The sequence below is a fragment of the Micromesistius poutassou genome (genome assembly GCF_964030765.1).
Source record: "Micromesistius poutassou genome assembly, chromosome: 21".
Classification (NCBI taxonomy): domain Eukaryota; kingdom Metazoa; phylum Chordata; class Actinopteri; order Gadiformes; family Gadidae; genus Micromesistius; species Micromesistius poutassou.
Genome location: NC_140291.1, coordinates 7,093,626 through 7,109,210, shown reverse-complemented (window position 1 = coordinate 7,109,210; position 15,585 = coordinate 7,093,626). Strand labels below are relative to the sequence as shown.

General features: G+C 49.1%; 3 protein-coding genes across 3 annotated transcripts; 1 reads left to right on the top strand and 2 right to left on the bottom strand.

Annotated features, from left to right (window-relative positions):
* Positions 1–13: 13 nt before the first annotated feature.
* LOC311366906 (AP-4 complex accessory subunit Tepsin-like) lies at positions 14–6,435 on the bottom strand. The gene is made up of 13 exons (XM_084485683.1): positions 6,352–6,435; positions 5,947–6,019; positions 5,396–5,487; positions 5,118–5,211; positions 4,780–4,847; positions 4,551–4,632; positions 4,227–4,298; positions 3,742–3,936; positions 3,304–3,493; positions 2,365–2,478; positions 2,118–2,196; positions 1,877–2,011; positions 14–1,779 (listed from the first exon to the last, which is right to left on the bottom strand). The coding sequence occupies exons 1-13, from the start codon at positions 6,388–6,390 to the stop codon at positions 1,123–1,125; spliced, it is 1,890 nt and encodes a 629-aa protein (XP_084341809.1). The 5' UTR covers positions 6,391–6,435; the 3' UTR covers positions 14–1,122.
* ndufaf8 (NADH:ubiquinone oxidoreductase complex assembly factor 8) lies at positions 5,436–7,436 on the top strand. Its single transcript, XM_084485722.1, has 4 exons — positions 5,436–5,547; positions 6,534–6,935; positions 7,117–7,227; positions 7,306–7,436. Exons 2-4 carry the CDS (start codon positions 6,855–6,857, stop codon positions 7,324–7,326), a joined length of 213 nt encoding a protein of 70 aa, XP_084341848.1. The 5' UTR covers positions 5,436–5,547; positions 6,534–6,854; the 3' UTR covers positions 7,327–7,436.
* A 97-nt stretch (positions 7,437–7,533) lies between these two features.
* Positions 7,534–15,111, bottom strand: LOC311366799 (uncharacterized protein; the record flags this gene model as incomplete). Its single annotated transcript, XM_084485577.1, has 7 exons — positions 7,534–9,978; positions 10,227–10,367; positions 10,894–10,914; positions 11,809–11,895; positions 12,114–12,596; positions 13,430–13,600; positions 15,033–15,111. The coding sequence occupies 7 exons, from the start codon at positions 15,109–15,111 to the stop codon at positions 8,774–8,776; spliced, it is 2,187 nt and encodes a 728-aa protein (XP_084341703.1). The 3' UTR covers positions 7,534–8,773.
* Between the last annotated feature and the right edge of the window lie 474 nt (positions 15,112–15,585).

Sequence of the window (15,585 nt, the reverse complement as noted above, 5' to 3'; positions counted from 1 at the left end):
TCGCCTGTCTACCTGTACAGTTGTAAAGATAAGATAAATATGCTAACCATGATGAGGCTGGTGTGAACTGAAGGATGTGTTATTGTACTTTAATAGCAGTCACACTATTCGTACCTTTTGTTATTTCAAGAAGAATCTCGGATGCATTCTGCAATTCATATGCAATTAATCCAAACAGTGTCTAAATAGGCAAGGAATCCTATATAGCTTTCCATTCTTGTTGACAAAGCTAGTGTTATAATTTGATCTAAGCCTATCCTTTTCCAGATCGATATATATATTTTTAGCACACACTTATCTACTTTTTTAATCTTATTTCCCACCTGTTATCAAGCACTGATATGCTTCAACATGATGGTATAAATAGCATAGAAATCAAACCTCACTGATACGAGTTACTTTTTCGTACCTACAAAAAAACAAAACGGAAGACACTTCATATCGTAGAATTTGTGATAAAAATTAATGCTGCGCAAAATGTGAATCAAGAATGACTCCCCTGCACTGAAGAGATCTAGCTTCCTTTAACAAAATCCTGAGGCATAACCTCGGTCACCTGTTTAACTTCTAAAACACTGCACAGAGTTCAAACCCACAACTCCCTGCATTGCAGGGCCCCAGAGGCTCCTCCACTGTGTGGATGACTTGCTAATGTTAAGGGTGATGGACCAAATAGTGCATGGTCTTAAGGAGTATCTTCAACTCTGGACAGCAAGAGAAAGGCCAGAGCATGACCTAACCAGCACACACTCATATCCATCCAGAGCAGAGTCTGGTTCATACCTTAGTAGTATGAACAAGTATATACTCCAAGGAGATGCACCCATACCAGATTTGCATAATGATGCAGTTCCAAGTCCTCAAGTGTTTGCATTAGTAGTAAATCAGATTTGTTACTTTAAATAAGCATTGTAGAGTTCAAACGTTAATTTAAGGGGAGGTTGACCCGATTCTTATAGCTTTACTCAATGGGTCATGAATTCATGAGCAGAAAATGACTTCAGTTATGGCTTTTAACATCAGATTCTTGCATTGGAAATGCAAAAACACCTAGCGTAGTGTCAGACCTTTATCTGTTCATACTGAATTGACATAACTTAACCATCCAGTCTGTGACCTTCGTCAACAGTTAAGGAAGGAAAAAGCTGATACTGTTTGGCTGCTTTGGGACGCAACGTTGCTGGTTTTACTAAAACAGGAACCTCCAGAGTTTGGTATAGTGTGATATGTGGTTGGACTTCCTCCAACATGGCTGAGACTGGATGCATGCGTCAGGTCTGTTTCGGGTGAGAAGGCGGAGGCGCCCCCCCTCACCACCAGCTCCATGCCTCTGAACAGAGACAGCCTTCCCACGCGCGACGGCTCCGAATCGGAAAGGGATTCCCAGCCGCCAGGACGTTGGCTGCTTTCGTCGACCGAGTTCACCTTTGCCTCGCTAGTCCTGGCAGCCTCTGCCTGGCTGTCACCCGACTCCTCGGAGGGACTCAGAGGAATCTCTCCGTGGTCGTGGACCGAGGAACCGTTCTGGTCCTCTTCTCGACCGGAAGGGGGCGGCCGGCCGGTGACCTCCATGGAGGGCTTTGTGGACATGAGGGGGGTCTCCTGGTAGCTGTGGAGGCTGGAGAGACCGGCCGAGAGACTTGACGGGGGAGGTGGAGGAGCCACTGGGTAGGTAGATTTAAAGGGCAGGTCATCTGAGGCCAGGTGGTCGCTGGCTGCCACTTCCGGTCTGGGGACACGCCCAGTCCCGCCCAGCATGGCTTCGAGCTGGCGCAATATCTGGCAAAGAAAGTACGCAGAGAAGGCTTAGAACAGTCTGAAGGTGCTTTAACCGGCTTGTTCTGTATGTGGTAGCGCGTGGACACGACTTAGCTACCTTGGTGGCTTTGTTAGTCAACGATCCCTGAGGACCCTCGCTCAGTTTGCCGAGCCTGTGACGCGTAGCTCCAAAGATTTGCTCCAGAGAAAGGAGGTCAGAGGTGAGGAGGCAGGCCACCGCACACAGCGCCCTCTGGTGGCCAGGAGAAGCAACACAAATGTTACGGCTGCACTGCAAGTCAAGGGCACAAAAATAGGGCACAAAAATAAATCTCACACAGAGCTTAGGTTCATGTTACCATTTGGACAGTTTGTGAGTGTTCCTGGAGTTGCCTTGCGAGCAGCTCCACCACAACCTCGCAGTTTAGTGTTGCGCACCTGCAGACAACAAGAACCACAATATGGAAGTAAGACAACGTGCATGTACAATGTTTCATGTGCAACCAATGAAAACCAGTAAAACCACCTAAAAAGTAAGGAATATACACAAAAACAGGAGTCAGGCAGAACTAACATGGTGGAATTCAAATTTTCTAATGCACCTACTCTTTGATAAAGTACTGGCTCTCCTCTCTGGTCAGGAAGACCCTGGAGCCTTCGGTCAGCCTGCTGATCAGCGCCATCTCCTGGCCACAGTCCCCTAGCTGCATGGCCTCCACCCTGGGGGAACAAGTGTTGCTACATAAGGGAAGTGTTGCTACATATGCCGCTTTTCCACCGACAGTACCAGCTCAACTTGCCACGACTTAGCGAGGCACGACTTGGTTTGGTTCCAGGCACGTCGCGTTTCCATCTAAAAAAGAACCTCTTCAACGTGGGCGGGTCGTAGAAAAGAACCTCTTCAACGTGGGCGGGTGGTCATTAGGTTTTAATCCCGGGAGACGGGATTCCCAGGAAATCTGATCGAGACTATTTCCTGATTCCCAGGAAAGGTTATGATGGGAAATGGGAAAATAAAATAAAAATGACTATTGTTGTCATATGGTAACGTTGATGGAGGCGAAACTCGAGCACTGGGAAAGAAACAACACTAAAACGAAACAGCGAAACGCTGATCTGTCTCCCCCTCGGGAGCGGGTCCGTGGACTCCAGCCAGGCCGAACACACACAACACAACCACGCGCAGCCTAACTCTAGCCCCGGGAAAGGAGCGACACACAGGGCGAAACGCTGATCCGTGTCCCCCTCAGGAGCGGGTCCGTGGACTCCAGCCACAACTTAACTTTGAGTGATTAGTCCCGTTTGCAGCCGCTGGCCAATCAGTGGCCAGCAACCTGTTTACGTCATACAAAAGTACCTGCTCAGCTCACTTGGAACCTCGACGGAGGTGCTACTAAAAAAAAGCTACTACATTTTTTTGGCAATGGAAACGCAAAAAAAGGCGGGCCAAGTCGAGGCGAGTTGAGCTGGTACTGTCGGTGGAAAAGGGGCAATAGAGGAAACCACACACCATGAACCAGCCAGGAGGAAAACACAGCAGCCCACCTGTCTGAGAGGTCCCCGCTGCTCTCTCTACTGCCCCCTGATTGGCTGCCGGTCCCCCCTGACTTGCTGCTCCTGCCCAACGAGGCCTGGCTATTGGCTGCCATGCCCTGAGAGGAGTTGTGCGAGGAGCCGTTGCTGCTGTCCATTTCCTCCCAGCCACCGCCCACCTGGCCTGGGCATCTCTGGGTGCCTACAAGGGTCAAAAGAAAGAGGAAGGAAGCAGAGAATGACTTTTCACTCAACTTCGTAATTTACTAGTAGTGTGGCAATCCTTGCTGTTTTAATGTATGTGTTATGAGCGTTGTATCTCCATTTTATGTTCATGTTATCTTTATGTTTGAAATTATTTTACAATTAATGTCATTCTTTGTATTGTCTCACAGGGAATTTCCGCACGCGTCAATGTAAAGTACTTCCTGCAGTACGACCATAGCTGACCTTTGTTTCCACGTGGAGGTAGGTCGTAGGCACACGCCGGCACCGCCACCTCTATGGGCGTCGGGGGCGCCGCCACGGCACGGTAGTGGTTGTCGTGGAGTCGGATGCCCTGCTGCTCGTGCGGCGGGAGGACGGCGCTCGCCACCACCCCGGCCGCATGCTGGAGCTTATCCAGCAGGCTGCTGCTGCTGGAGGCTGGGGGTGGGGGGTGGGGGGTGGGGGTGTGCAGTTAACGGTTATCACTCATCTCAACCCAACTCCTTTATCTATCCAGACCGTTCAGAGAGTAAGGCCTACACGAAAACTGAAGAGTCACCCAAGGGTGGGTGGGGAGATGTGCTTCACCCAATAGCATGGGTGAAGCAGCACCATGGCTACTTCCTACGCATCATGTTGCCGACCTCTGACGTCGTAAGTATTTGCCAGATTTAGCCAAGCTCACCGAATGTGATTACTTTTGAGGGCAGACACGGAAGGCCACTCACCTGCCCCCTGCTTCCCTGGGCTACATCCAAACCCCTGCATGGCTGTCCTGTGGGTCGCTTCAGATCCCATTCCTGATTCCACACACACACACAGAGCACAATTTTCATCTTAGAAAGTAACAGTAGTAGACGGTCAAGAGGTCCTGTTTGCAGTCTCTTTATGTTTGCCGTCTCTCTCCCTCTATACGGGCAAACACCACACTCATATAATTGTATCTCTATTTTAATAAATTCACAAACCATCTAGCTTCAAATTATAGAATGACTAGAATAGAACCCTATGAGCCAGAAAGTCCAGTCCAACGGTCGGTAAATATCACTCACCTGTCGTTTGAGCAGCTATGCAGCCGACTGAGCCCGGGGTCTTTTCCAGGATCGTGTCAGTGAAAAGCAATCTGCCCACTTCCTGTGAAAACACAGCATTTACTTTAGTATATATTTAACTTTACAGGTGTTTGCGTGTGCGTGGATGCGTGTGTGCGTGCGTGTATTTAAATCAGTAATGTGCTACACGAGTGTGTGTTAAGGAAAACAACCACAATCTATAGCCAACCTGCGCTGTATTCCTGACTTTCTGGTAGAGGGCAGTCCCGTGGATGGGGTCAGCCGGACCGCTGTATGCTGAGGACATAAAGGAGACGAAACACCAGAATACTGTTAACATTCAGAAGATAGCACCACTCTTTCCTTTCACTATCCCTCATGGCATGGTTAGTATTTCTCCTTTACTAGTAAGACAATGTACTACTAAGTAATACTACTATCTTACTATACATTACCTACTATATTTATTTGTTCATTGTAATATGTTAAAGAATTTCTCATAGTTGGCACCTATAGATTGACACTGAAAAGTGGGACGAGTAGGTGGAGAGAGACAGTTCCTCTAACCTGAGGCCTGTTGGATGAAGGTGGAGTTTCTTCTGAGCTCAGTGAGGAAGTGATGCGAGCCATGGGCACAGAGATGGACGAAGATCTTCAACACCTGCCACAAACAGACACGGAAGCGGTTAGTCCGAGCACACACAAACCCTATATCCCCATATCATGCTATTTATCAATATTGTGTCATATTCCCCGTCATTTTCGTGAATGTTTCCAAAACGCCCATCCTATAGCCTTAACTTTAACTATAACTTTATAATCTCACAAACTGTTAGTGATTTCACCTTAATTTTGACATGACAGGAGTCGACCCGCAGTCGGTCTAGAAGGTACTCCAACAAAAACTGACCAGATCCTGCAGACTCATGGGAGATTTCTACAGTCATGGGACGGTTAAGGAGACAACGAGTGACAGACAGCAGCAAATTAACCTCCGGTAATGTTATTGGACTACTGGAAAAAGAGAGCAAACTGTTGGCTTGCAGTATCAGAAGAATGACACCATCTAAATATATTTTGGGGTGATAACTCATCTTATCTAATGAAATAATATGCATTTATTGATTTTGCATTTGTTGAGGGTATCCTTATTTTAACTGCCATCACAGCTAAATGTTCCATGGTACCGCCTTATGTTCTGGTCATAATAAGACACTGTAGCATTATATGGTCCTGTGGGCTGTTTCAACTTTATCAGCTGAAACGTCCAACTGATACAGCTGTGAAAAACAACAACATGGGACTCAAGTGTGTCAATAGAGGCCAGTTATGTGTGTTTCATACATAGACGGTCAAACATACTATGACTTTGACCATATAAACTGGAAAAGGATACTTCCTATTTCCTGAAATAGGTAGCCTGGGCAGGGGTTTTCATCATCTGCTGTGGCCTTCATCAGGGTGGGCATCTTGAAGAGAGCGACATAGGGGTACACAGTTCGAGTTATTTTTTTTCTAGGGAGAAAAGTGTCAACACAGACATATCGGATGGTAGGATTGTTACGCCAGAGCTAGCTAGAGCTGATAGACCCACGGGGACCCATTGTATGTTACACACTGTTAAAAACCAAACAAGTTGTCATGCCAAAGTTACCAATAGTGTTGTATGCTTGCTAAGCTAGCTGCTAGCTTGGTTAGCTAGACACTGCTGGCCAGAACACCGCCAAGCGACAGCGGTTTCTCGTTTGTCAAAGCATACGATTAAATTAAAGAGACAACAGTATAGTAACATAGCACCTACTTTGGGAACAAATGCAACGCGTTCCATAAATGTTGCCATGATGTTGCAATCTAGAAAGCAGGAGGCCACTCATCTTCCTCATCGCTCTGGGTTAGGGAGGCGGGCCCAAAGTTGACAGCTTGCAAATCACACGGTAGTTAAACCTAATACTATTGGCTCTCGCCTCTTTGGTCATTTTTTAGTCACCATCGAATCAACGTGAGGATAACGGACGTCCCCTCTTGATTGAAGGAAAAACTGGCGAATCGTGACTCTCTCGATGACGCGCTGCTGACGATCACACAGGGTCAACAACATGGCGTTGCCCATTACAGATATGACATGTTCTACTCATGGATTAAGTAAGAACTCTTGTAGGAGATTAAATTGCAGGTCGAACAATAATTATTCTTAATCGAACATGTTTTAGTGTTTGTCATGTTCAACTCGACATTGTTGATCCAGTCGGTGATTGTCCACAAGTAGCACAAATTGCTGCCTCCAAGAGCCAGTGAACCACTAAGATGTCTGGGACCAATGTGTGGACCCGAAGCCGTGAAAAATTAAGACGTTTCCCCGAGATATTGGCTCAATGTCCGGCAGAGGTAGGAACCGAGCGATGTAGGACGCACACTTGCTGACCTTTGTCAAGGTGCTACATTGTCCTTAATGCATTGTATTTTGTATTTGTTTCCAAGTCATACTTTTCTTGGTGTGACTTGAAGTATAAAGTGTTGCAAAGTCCTGCAAAGAATGATCAATGACTCATCTTTCTGTGTCATTCAGGCATCGGCTTATGGAAAATGTGTCACAGCTACAACCGTAGGTAAACAGGAGCTGCAGAAGGATCTGTGTGTGAAGGAATTCCAGGCGCTCAAGACATGCTTCCTAAATGCGGTGAGTACGATGCAAAGCCAAATACACTGTAATAATGTGATATTGATCATTTCATAAATAGACCATGTTCTTTTACAGGCCAAGAAAGCAGCGAAATAGCACGCTTTCGGGACATTTTTCACGCACTGGATCAGCATACCATATAAAATGCCTGAAAGTGACTGTATGATGATTTGTAATGTAATGGATATTAAAATAAAGATAGGATGATTGTTTCATATTATAGAGTGTATATATCGGGAAATCATAATTTCGATACGAAATCATGTATCTAAACATAAATTGTAAAACAAAACAATCTAATTTGACTTGAATTTTATTACCAGCGAATACAAAATGTTGAAAAATAGTACTTCAGAAACATGTTCATTGAAACAGCATTAGGACAAAGCAGAGAGTTCCCTCCAGAAAATATATGAAATATTACCTTTAACTGTATTAGCGACAGTCCTGTCTAAAGGGATGGAGACAGTTGCCAGTTCCCAAAATCAACTTTAAAGGCACTGAAGGAAACGTTTGAGAAATGTTATAATTTGCAAACTTAAACAATTCGGTTTACAAGAAAAAGTGCTGCAATAGTCCGAGGCATCGTTGTTTTTGTTTATCTGCTCAAAATCCTAAATGTTAATCCACTTCAACACAGACATTACTGAACACAAATGACAGCCTGTGTAGGAATAATAAATAGATTTCTAATGAACAAATGCTCAGTTCTAAACATTTGAGAATTGCAGTATTTACATTTCAAACATAAAAACACAAAATAAAACACAAAAGATCTGATTTGACAAACACAAAAGCCTTCACAAAAAGCCCAAACAATAAGTGAATCCTTGGATAGTTATGCTCTTAAAAACCCTCTGAGGGATTTACTTTGCATAGATGTACAGTTTCTCCTATACAAAATGTTGACTCAAGTACAAAATAAGTTATTATATACATAAAAATAGGAATTTTATAAAGACTTTGGAACTAGGACTAGCGGGATATACATTATCAAAGCAAAGAATGTGGATTGAATATAATTTCTTTCTTTACAGTATATTGTATAAGCTTTCTCAATTGCAAATCAATAAGCTCTTAGGGATCTTTGGTAGCCATAAAGACTAAACAAGTATGACCTATTGATAGCGTGTTCTGGTCTGTGTGTCTGTTGAATCAACATTGTACCCTGAACATGGAAGGAAATGCTTTTCGGCAGTCACTTTAAACGTACACCCATATCTTTGTGTTATACGTTATGTACCTGTGAGGGGGGGGTCGCACATATAGGGCACGAGCTATGGTGCTTGGTTCCTCTCCGTCTGAGAATCTGTACAGTTCCCTGCTGGTCTATGAGTCTCTTTTATAAGGCTTGAACAACCATCTCCATAGAGACTACTCTTAGGAGTTGGGGGGGGGGGGGGGGGGATCAGAACCAACAAGGTAATCATCTATTGAGTCTCTGAAGGCAGTGATGACAGTCACCGGCGCATCTTCCAGTACCTGGAATGTGTTCAGCATGTGGTTCACAACGCCGAGACCTGCCCACGCCACCTTGTGCCGTTCATATTTCTTTCTCTGGCTCGGCTGCCTGTTTGATCCCCCTACTGTGCACCATGGCCCCGCCCAGTAACTGTCCCTCCAGCGCGGCGTGCAGGTCCGCCCCGCCCAGCTCCAGCAGGGGCTCCAGCCCGGGCATCCCCCCGGGCCGCAGGGGGTCCACAGCCCGACGCCTCCTCCTCAGGTCCGTGTCTTTCTCCTTGGAAAGAGCGGCGGCGACGAGGGCCTGGTCTTCCCTCTCCTCCAGCCTCACTTTGAGGTCTCGCCCTCCTTTCTTGAGCGGCTCGTCGATCTCGTTCTCCTCAGACTCCTGCACCGCCTTGGCTCGCTCCAGCTGGGCCTGCCTCGCCTGCTGCTTCTGCTTCTCCTCTTCCTCTTCCAGCGCACGAGCGTTTATCTCGCTGTCCATCTTCTGCAACTCCTGCTGCAGGCTCTCCTCCTCCCTCCGCGCCTGCTCTATCTGATCCTGCTCTTTTCTCATCTTCTCTCGTCTTTCCTTCTGCTCTCTCTCGGCCAACTCTCTGGCGGCCTTCTCCTTGGCCAGCTTCTCTTTCTCCTTCTCGAACCGCTCGAGCTCCTCTCTGGCCAGCCGCTCCCTCTTCTCCCTCTCCAAGCGCTCCTTTTCCACCCGTGCCTGCACCTCCTTCTCTATCCTCCCCTTCTCTGCCTCCAGCCTCTCCACCCTGTCCTTCTCCAACTCTTTCACCATCGGCTCCTCCTTTGGCAGGGCGACCCCATCGTTCTTGGCCGCGGGCCCGGCGTCCCCCCGTCTCCCTTGTCCCAGTGGCACGCCCCTGGCGCCCAGCTCCCGCTCCTCATGGCCGGCTGGTGCTACCACCGCCGCCGCTGCCGCCGCTGCAGCTGCTGCAGCTGCTGCTAACCCCGGCCCCCCGGCTGCGATGGCCTCCTCCCCGGCCTTGTTGACCCCAGGAACCACAGCGGCTTTAACGGGCGGCTGGAGCTTGGCATTCTTATCCCCAGCCTGTGCTTGGTTCTGGGGAACAACGTGCAGCTCAGACCCTGCCGCGGCTGCTGCTGCTGCTGCTGCTGCTGCTCCTGCCTGTGGTGCTCCATCAGCAGCTCCAGTTTCCCCGGGCTGCTTGAGGTCCGAAGCCAGAGCCGAGTCCTTTGGCTTGGCTGCTGCCGCCTCCGTGTCCCCTTGGGCGTTTTCCTGGACGCTTTTGTCACCATCTCCATCGGCCGCGACGCCTTTTACAAGAAGAAGAACAAGTCTTTTTAAAAATATTATACAACGCTTTATATAATACAACACACGAGCATCCCTGCACTCTTTCTCTCGGCTTCATGTCATTTTATTTGACATTGTGTGTGTGTGTGTGTGTGTGTGTGTGTGTGTGTGTGTGTGTGTGTGTGTGTGTGTGTGTGTGTGTGTGTGTGTGTGTGTGTGTGTGTGTGTGTGTGTGTGTGTGTGTGTGTGTGTGTGTGTGTGTGTTCACCTGCGGGCAGTATCTGATGGATCTCCTTGTGTTGCTCCTCTATGACGGCCAGCAGCTTGGCCTGCTGGTCAAGCAGCCGTTTCTGGGTCTCCTGCTGCTCCTTGATGACCTGCAGCAGCACAGCGTGGTCGTTCTGGCCCTCTGCGTGGTGGACGCGGTCAGAGACATGAACACATTAAAAGCAGCTCAGAAAGGACCGGACCTGTTAGAAATGTTACACAGCCGTGATGAAGGGGCTAGTGGTGCTCCAGACGGATCTAGCCATTTTGATCCCATACGAATGCAGCCAGCGGCCAGCTTCCAAGTTTAACTAATAAGGTTAAATTAATTAAGTTGAAATGGTTAATTAACCATTAATTAAAATGGTTAATTATGTGTGTTTTCCATCTCTGATTCAAGCCCACACAAGGACACAGACCTAAATTAGAGTTTTGATAACATAACATACCTTGTGTCATGTCAGACCCGGACAAACAGACGATTATTGACACAAACTACACCGGACTAGGTTAGCGTGGATGAACAGTGGTGTGGAAGGCCACTTTCTAGATCATCTATGTGCGCGTGAAGCGCATACTTGCGGAAAGAAACTAAACGTGACATGAAAGACAGACAGACAGACAGACAAGGTTTAGGCAAAGCGGCAGGGAGAGGTCAAAGTTCATACCTGCGACCAGCTTTTTTATCACTGTGAGGAAGCCCAGCAGAGAGAAAGACAGAGAAAAAGGGAGCAATGGTGGAAGAAAAAAGATTCATAAATACAAAAGGAGGAGAGTGAAACTAAAGAACATTTACAAAGCATCCGTTCCTGACCAGACCAATTTGAAAGTTGGGGTCAATAACAATCGTTTAAATAATGTGAGGCGGGTCTAATACGATGACTGTTGAAAGGACCGCCCTATGGGAGCTCCGTTAAAAGGCATCTTCATTTAACAACCAAGATGGTCGCTGCTGTGACACACTGTTCATTGCTCTAATTGGTTGTTGGCCTATCCAATAGGGTCCGGAGGCTTTTTCGCCAGCTGGAAATCTAATACAAACAGAGTTTCCAGACTAATCTGCATTTGCGAATTGGTCTGGCGCGGCTAATCTGTTCCTGATACTTATTCGTCTTTAAAATGGAAAAGAGTTGATGGATTCAGCCAGAGCAGTAGAGAATGCAGTTTGTGATAAAACAAAAAACTGAGAAAAGAGCGATACAGAGATCAGTCACAAAATAATAGCATCTAGAAACATTATTAACCCTTATAAAAGCTGCATAAGTAGTGTGCATCCACGCTTGAAGACATAGTTTCAATTCAACACTTGATTTGGTATTTAGGTAACTTTAACTGATGAGGAGGTTCGGACGATGAATTAAGATCTGTTTGTAAAGCGGCATGCTACATCCAAACACTTTTACTACTAGTATAATAATACTACACTACTAAAAGTAGAACACTAGCTAGTAGAACATTTCCAGAGAGGGGGTGATTTCTAGATGCACTCAAGGAGGACTTTACACTGCTATTTACGGTCCATCGCATCTATAGACGCTCCATAACTAACCAACCCCACCCACCAACACAGGACCCTCTCTTACCCTCCATCTTGTCCTCTCCTCCGTTGCCGTCGGCTGCTGGAGGGGCGTTCACGGCGGGCGGGTGCTCGGCTCCGTCCACGGGTGGAGCTGAAGGAGTAGATGAAAACACCACGGCGGGTCAAACCTCCAAGAGGTACGAATAATACTGCTGTACGTGCACTAGTGACTAGACTATCATCAGGTATCATCACTGTGTTGGATCACTGTCTGCTCTGCTGTGGAGGGATACGTCAGGGGATAAGGATTCGGATACATTCCCGTGCACCTTGCAAAAAAAAAAAAAAAAAAAAAGAAGCCCCACTCACGTTTCACCATGGCGTCGGGAGCTTTCCCCGCCTCGTCCGATTCCTTCTCCGGCGCATTCCCTGCCACGGCGTCCTTCCCGGGAGCCGCGTTGTCTCCCTCCTTCAGCTCCGCCCCCTTCCCAGCTTCCTTCCCCGCCTCCAGCACCTCGTCGGACGGGACCTCGGCCCCGCCCATGTCCTTCACCTCCTTCTTCAGCACGGCGACGGCGGGGTTCTGTTTCTCCTCCGTCAGCGTCTCCGCTCCCCCACCTTGCTCCTTATTGGCCGCCTCCGCCATCGCCGCCGCCGCCGCCTGGCCCGGCGCCCCCTCCTTCGGGGACTCCTCCCCTCCACCTCCTTCTCCTGCTCCTCCAGCAGGAGGAGCGACCGGCAGCTTGTGGTTCTCCTCAAACTCGGCTTTGTTCTTCCTGTTGTCCACCTGCACCTCGTCGTGGGGGATGGGCGGCTCGTGCCGGTGGGCGTCGCCCTCTGGCACAGCCACACCTGTGGGGGGGGGGGGGGGGGCGGGGCGGGGGAGGGGTAAAAGATTGACTGATCCAGGCATCGACCTGCCCACTACCTGCTCCAGAATTAAATCTCCGTTTTACTCGGTTTGGATAAAAGAGCCTGCTCAGTAGTAAAGACAATATAATTATATTCACAGTCACAGCTGCCGTTACTAGATTTCTGATACATAACGGGCGCAGAGAGAGGAGTGAGTGCCCCACACACACACACACAGGAAGTGACGTCACACCACCGCGAGACTGGAACCCGCAAAACCTCGGCACTTCTGAGGATTCTCTGCGGTCACCTGCGCCGGGCGGCGGCGCCGCTGCTAATAAGGTCTTAACTTCCAATCTCACGGGTCATTAAAGGAGCCATAAAGAGCGTTTAATTGAACCTAACCATGTGTGCAGAGACGGCCCGCTGGAAGCCACAGAGACAGAGGCTCTGAGCGGCTCTGTGGGGGAAAATCAGGCTGAAAAACGTTAATTCGATTATATTCCGCCGGAATTCGAGCCGAGGCGTCGCCCATTTCCCACGTGCGGGGACGTCTCGTACGGCGCACAGTTAACCACGCAACGACTCGGATTGTAGCAAACAAAAAGAAGCCATTAAGGGTGAGACCGTTGTGTAGGATCCATTACTTTAATCGTAAACCGTACAACGCTTTTGCATGAATAAAGAAAATAGAATAATAGAAGAAAAAAAAGAAAAAAAAGATCAAAATTAACTACTTAAAAATAACCGAATGACACAAAAAAAAAGCCCCCTTTCTGGACGCTGGAGGGCCAAGGACAGGATCCCCGGCGGGGGTCCCGGCAGAGACGTACCGGCTTCGGGGCGGTCCAGCTGCACCTCCTCCTCCTCCTTCCTCTTCCTCTCGGGCAGCTCCACGGGCCCTTTGATCTGTGGCGGGTCGGCCCCCTCCCGCTGCACCCCCGGGGCCGCCTCCCTCGCCACGGCCTGGGGCTCGGCGGGGTTCTGCACCAGGGCGCCGTCTCCTGGAAGAGAGGCCCACGCAGCGCTTATAGCCCTCTGGTGTGGCTGTTGAGGCGGTTTATCAGAGGGCCAGAACGCACCGGACAGCTGGACAGGTTTTCTGCCTTAGTCGGCCGTCATTTACAAAAGGGAGGATTATTGTACCATGTAGTCTCCGTGGTTCTCTAACCATGTAGTGTTAGAGCATTGGTAAGGTTGAGTTTGGTTACTTTTCTATAGATTTTTTTTTAAACACAAAATGTGCTGCACACTGACCCCTGGAATTGTCGGGACTCAATGTGCTTGCATTGTGCCTCGAGTATTTTGAGTCTCCACCAGGTGGCAGCACACCCTTTACACTAAACGTGTGTGACATCAAATAAACGACCAGTGATAAGAGGAACTGAACGGAGACTAAAATAGAGCGAAAGAGATGCAGAGAAACGACTGGAGAAGAGTGAGTGTGTGTGTGTGTGTGTGTGTGTGTGTGTGTGTGTGTGTGTGTGTGTGTGTGTGTGTGTGTGTGTGTGTGTGTGTGTGTGTGTGTGTGTGTGTGTGTGCGCCGTTGTCGTGCCACCACAACAACAGGATGCAGGTGTTGAGGTTCGTCACATGTCAGCCACAATGTAAAAGGTGGAGGGAATGGAAGGAGCAAACGGAAACAGAGGACAGGACGGAGGTGAAGAACAAGAGGTGGGGGGGAGAAGGGAAGGTAGAAAACGTAACCCTAACACTATATGTGAGGGGTTTAAAACATTGAAAATGGAACATTTGGTGGGGTGAATAACCCAGGCGCTCTGCCCAGCCTGAGAGACACACACACGCACGCACACACACGCACGCACGCACATGCTCTTCACTCATTCACTCTCTCCAAAGCCCGAACCCCAACAGACCCTCTGAGCCCCTTTCCCAATCCGTCCTTCAGTTTGAGGAGATGTAGCTGGCATTTCATAGAGGTGGGAGGATATGAGGGGAGGAGGGAGGGAGGGGGGGGGGGGCATATGAAGGCTCCAACTGAATGGGGATCAGGTGGAGACAATAGTGTGTGTGTGCACGCGCATGTGTGTGTATATTTGTGTGCGTATGCACGCCTGTGTATATGTTTGTGTGTATATATGTGCATGCGTGTATTATGTGTATGATTGCGCGCGCACGTGTGTGTGTGTGTGTACGTATGCGCATTTGTGTGTGTATGCATGCATGTGTGCGTGCGTGCGTGTGTATATGCATGTATGTATGCGTGTGGATGTGTGGATGTGTTCCTGTGCGGATGCAAGCGTGTGCATATGGGGTATGTGTGCGTGCGTATATGTGTATGCATGCGCGTGTGTATATGTGCGCGTGTGTGTTTATTTGCGTATGTGTGCGTGTGTTTATGTGTGCGGAAGCGCGTGCATATGGGAATGCGCGTGTTTATTTGTGCGCACGTGCGCGTGTGCGTGCACAGCATACGCGCACGCGTCACGAGACGGCGGGCGGGCTGGCGGGAGGAGTGGAAGATGAGACGAAGGCGCTGGTGTTTGAAGGGCATCACTCCCGCTCCATCAACGTCAGCCACCACCGCCGCCGGCGCCCAGATACCATCGAGGGGGTTATCTGCCCCGCTGCCCGTCTGTCTCCCACGCCTCACACCACTGCCTGTCCGTCCGTCCGGCCGTCTTTCCCCTCAATAAAATCCAGACAGCCTTTGTCTGGATTTCCTTCCCTTTTGTTTTACTCTCCTTGCGTCTACCACCAACCCCCCCACCGCCCCCCACCGCCACCCCCCCCCCCCCCCCCCGGGCTCCTTATCTCTGGGCCTGTTAAAGTGTAGCCGCTCCCTCCTCAGGAGATACGAGCGGCCGTAAAGACGTCCCCGCTCCTCGTCACCGCGCCACGACGGTGACTTTGCCGCCGAGTCATTCTGACCGCCGCTGCCTTTCCCGTTAGCGGAGAGGCCGGGGTGGGACACACACACACACACACACACACACACACCCTGGCCGACGACCCGCCTCGCTGGGTG

Coding starts and splice junctions, on each gene's coding strand:
- LOC311366906 (XM_084485683.1), bottom strand. CDS start 6,390: ATGGCAACATTTATGGAACGCGTTGCATTTGTTCCCAAA. Junction 4,299..4,550: donor CATAGCTGCTCAAACGACAG/GTGAGTGATATT, acceptor GTGTGGAATCAG/GAATGGGATCTGAAGCGACC. Junction 3,494..3,741: donor ACCTCCACGTGGAAACAAAG/GTCAGCTATGGT, acceptor TGACCCTTGTAG/GCACCCAGAGATGCCCAGGC.
- ndufaf8 (XM_084485722.1), top strand. CDS start 6,855: ATGTCTGGGACCAATGTGTGGACCCGAAGCCGTGAAAAATTAAGACGT. Junction 6,936..7,116: donor TGGCTCAATGTCCGGCAGAG/GTAGGAACCGAG, acceptor TGTGTCATTCAG/GCATCGGCTTATGGAAAATG. Junction 7,228..7,305: donor AGACATGCTTCCTAAATGCG/GTGAGTACGATG, acceptor GTTCTTTTACAG/GCCAAGAAAGCAGCGAAATA.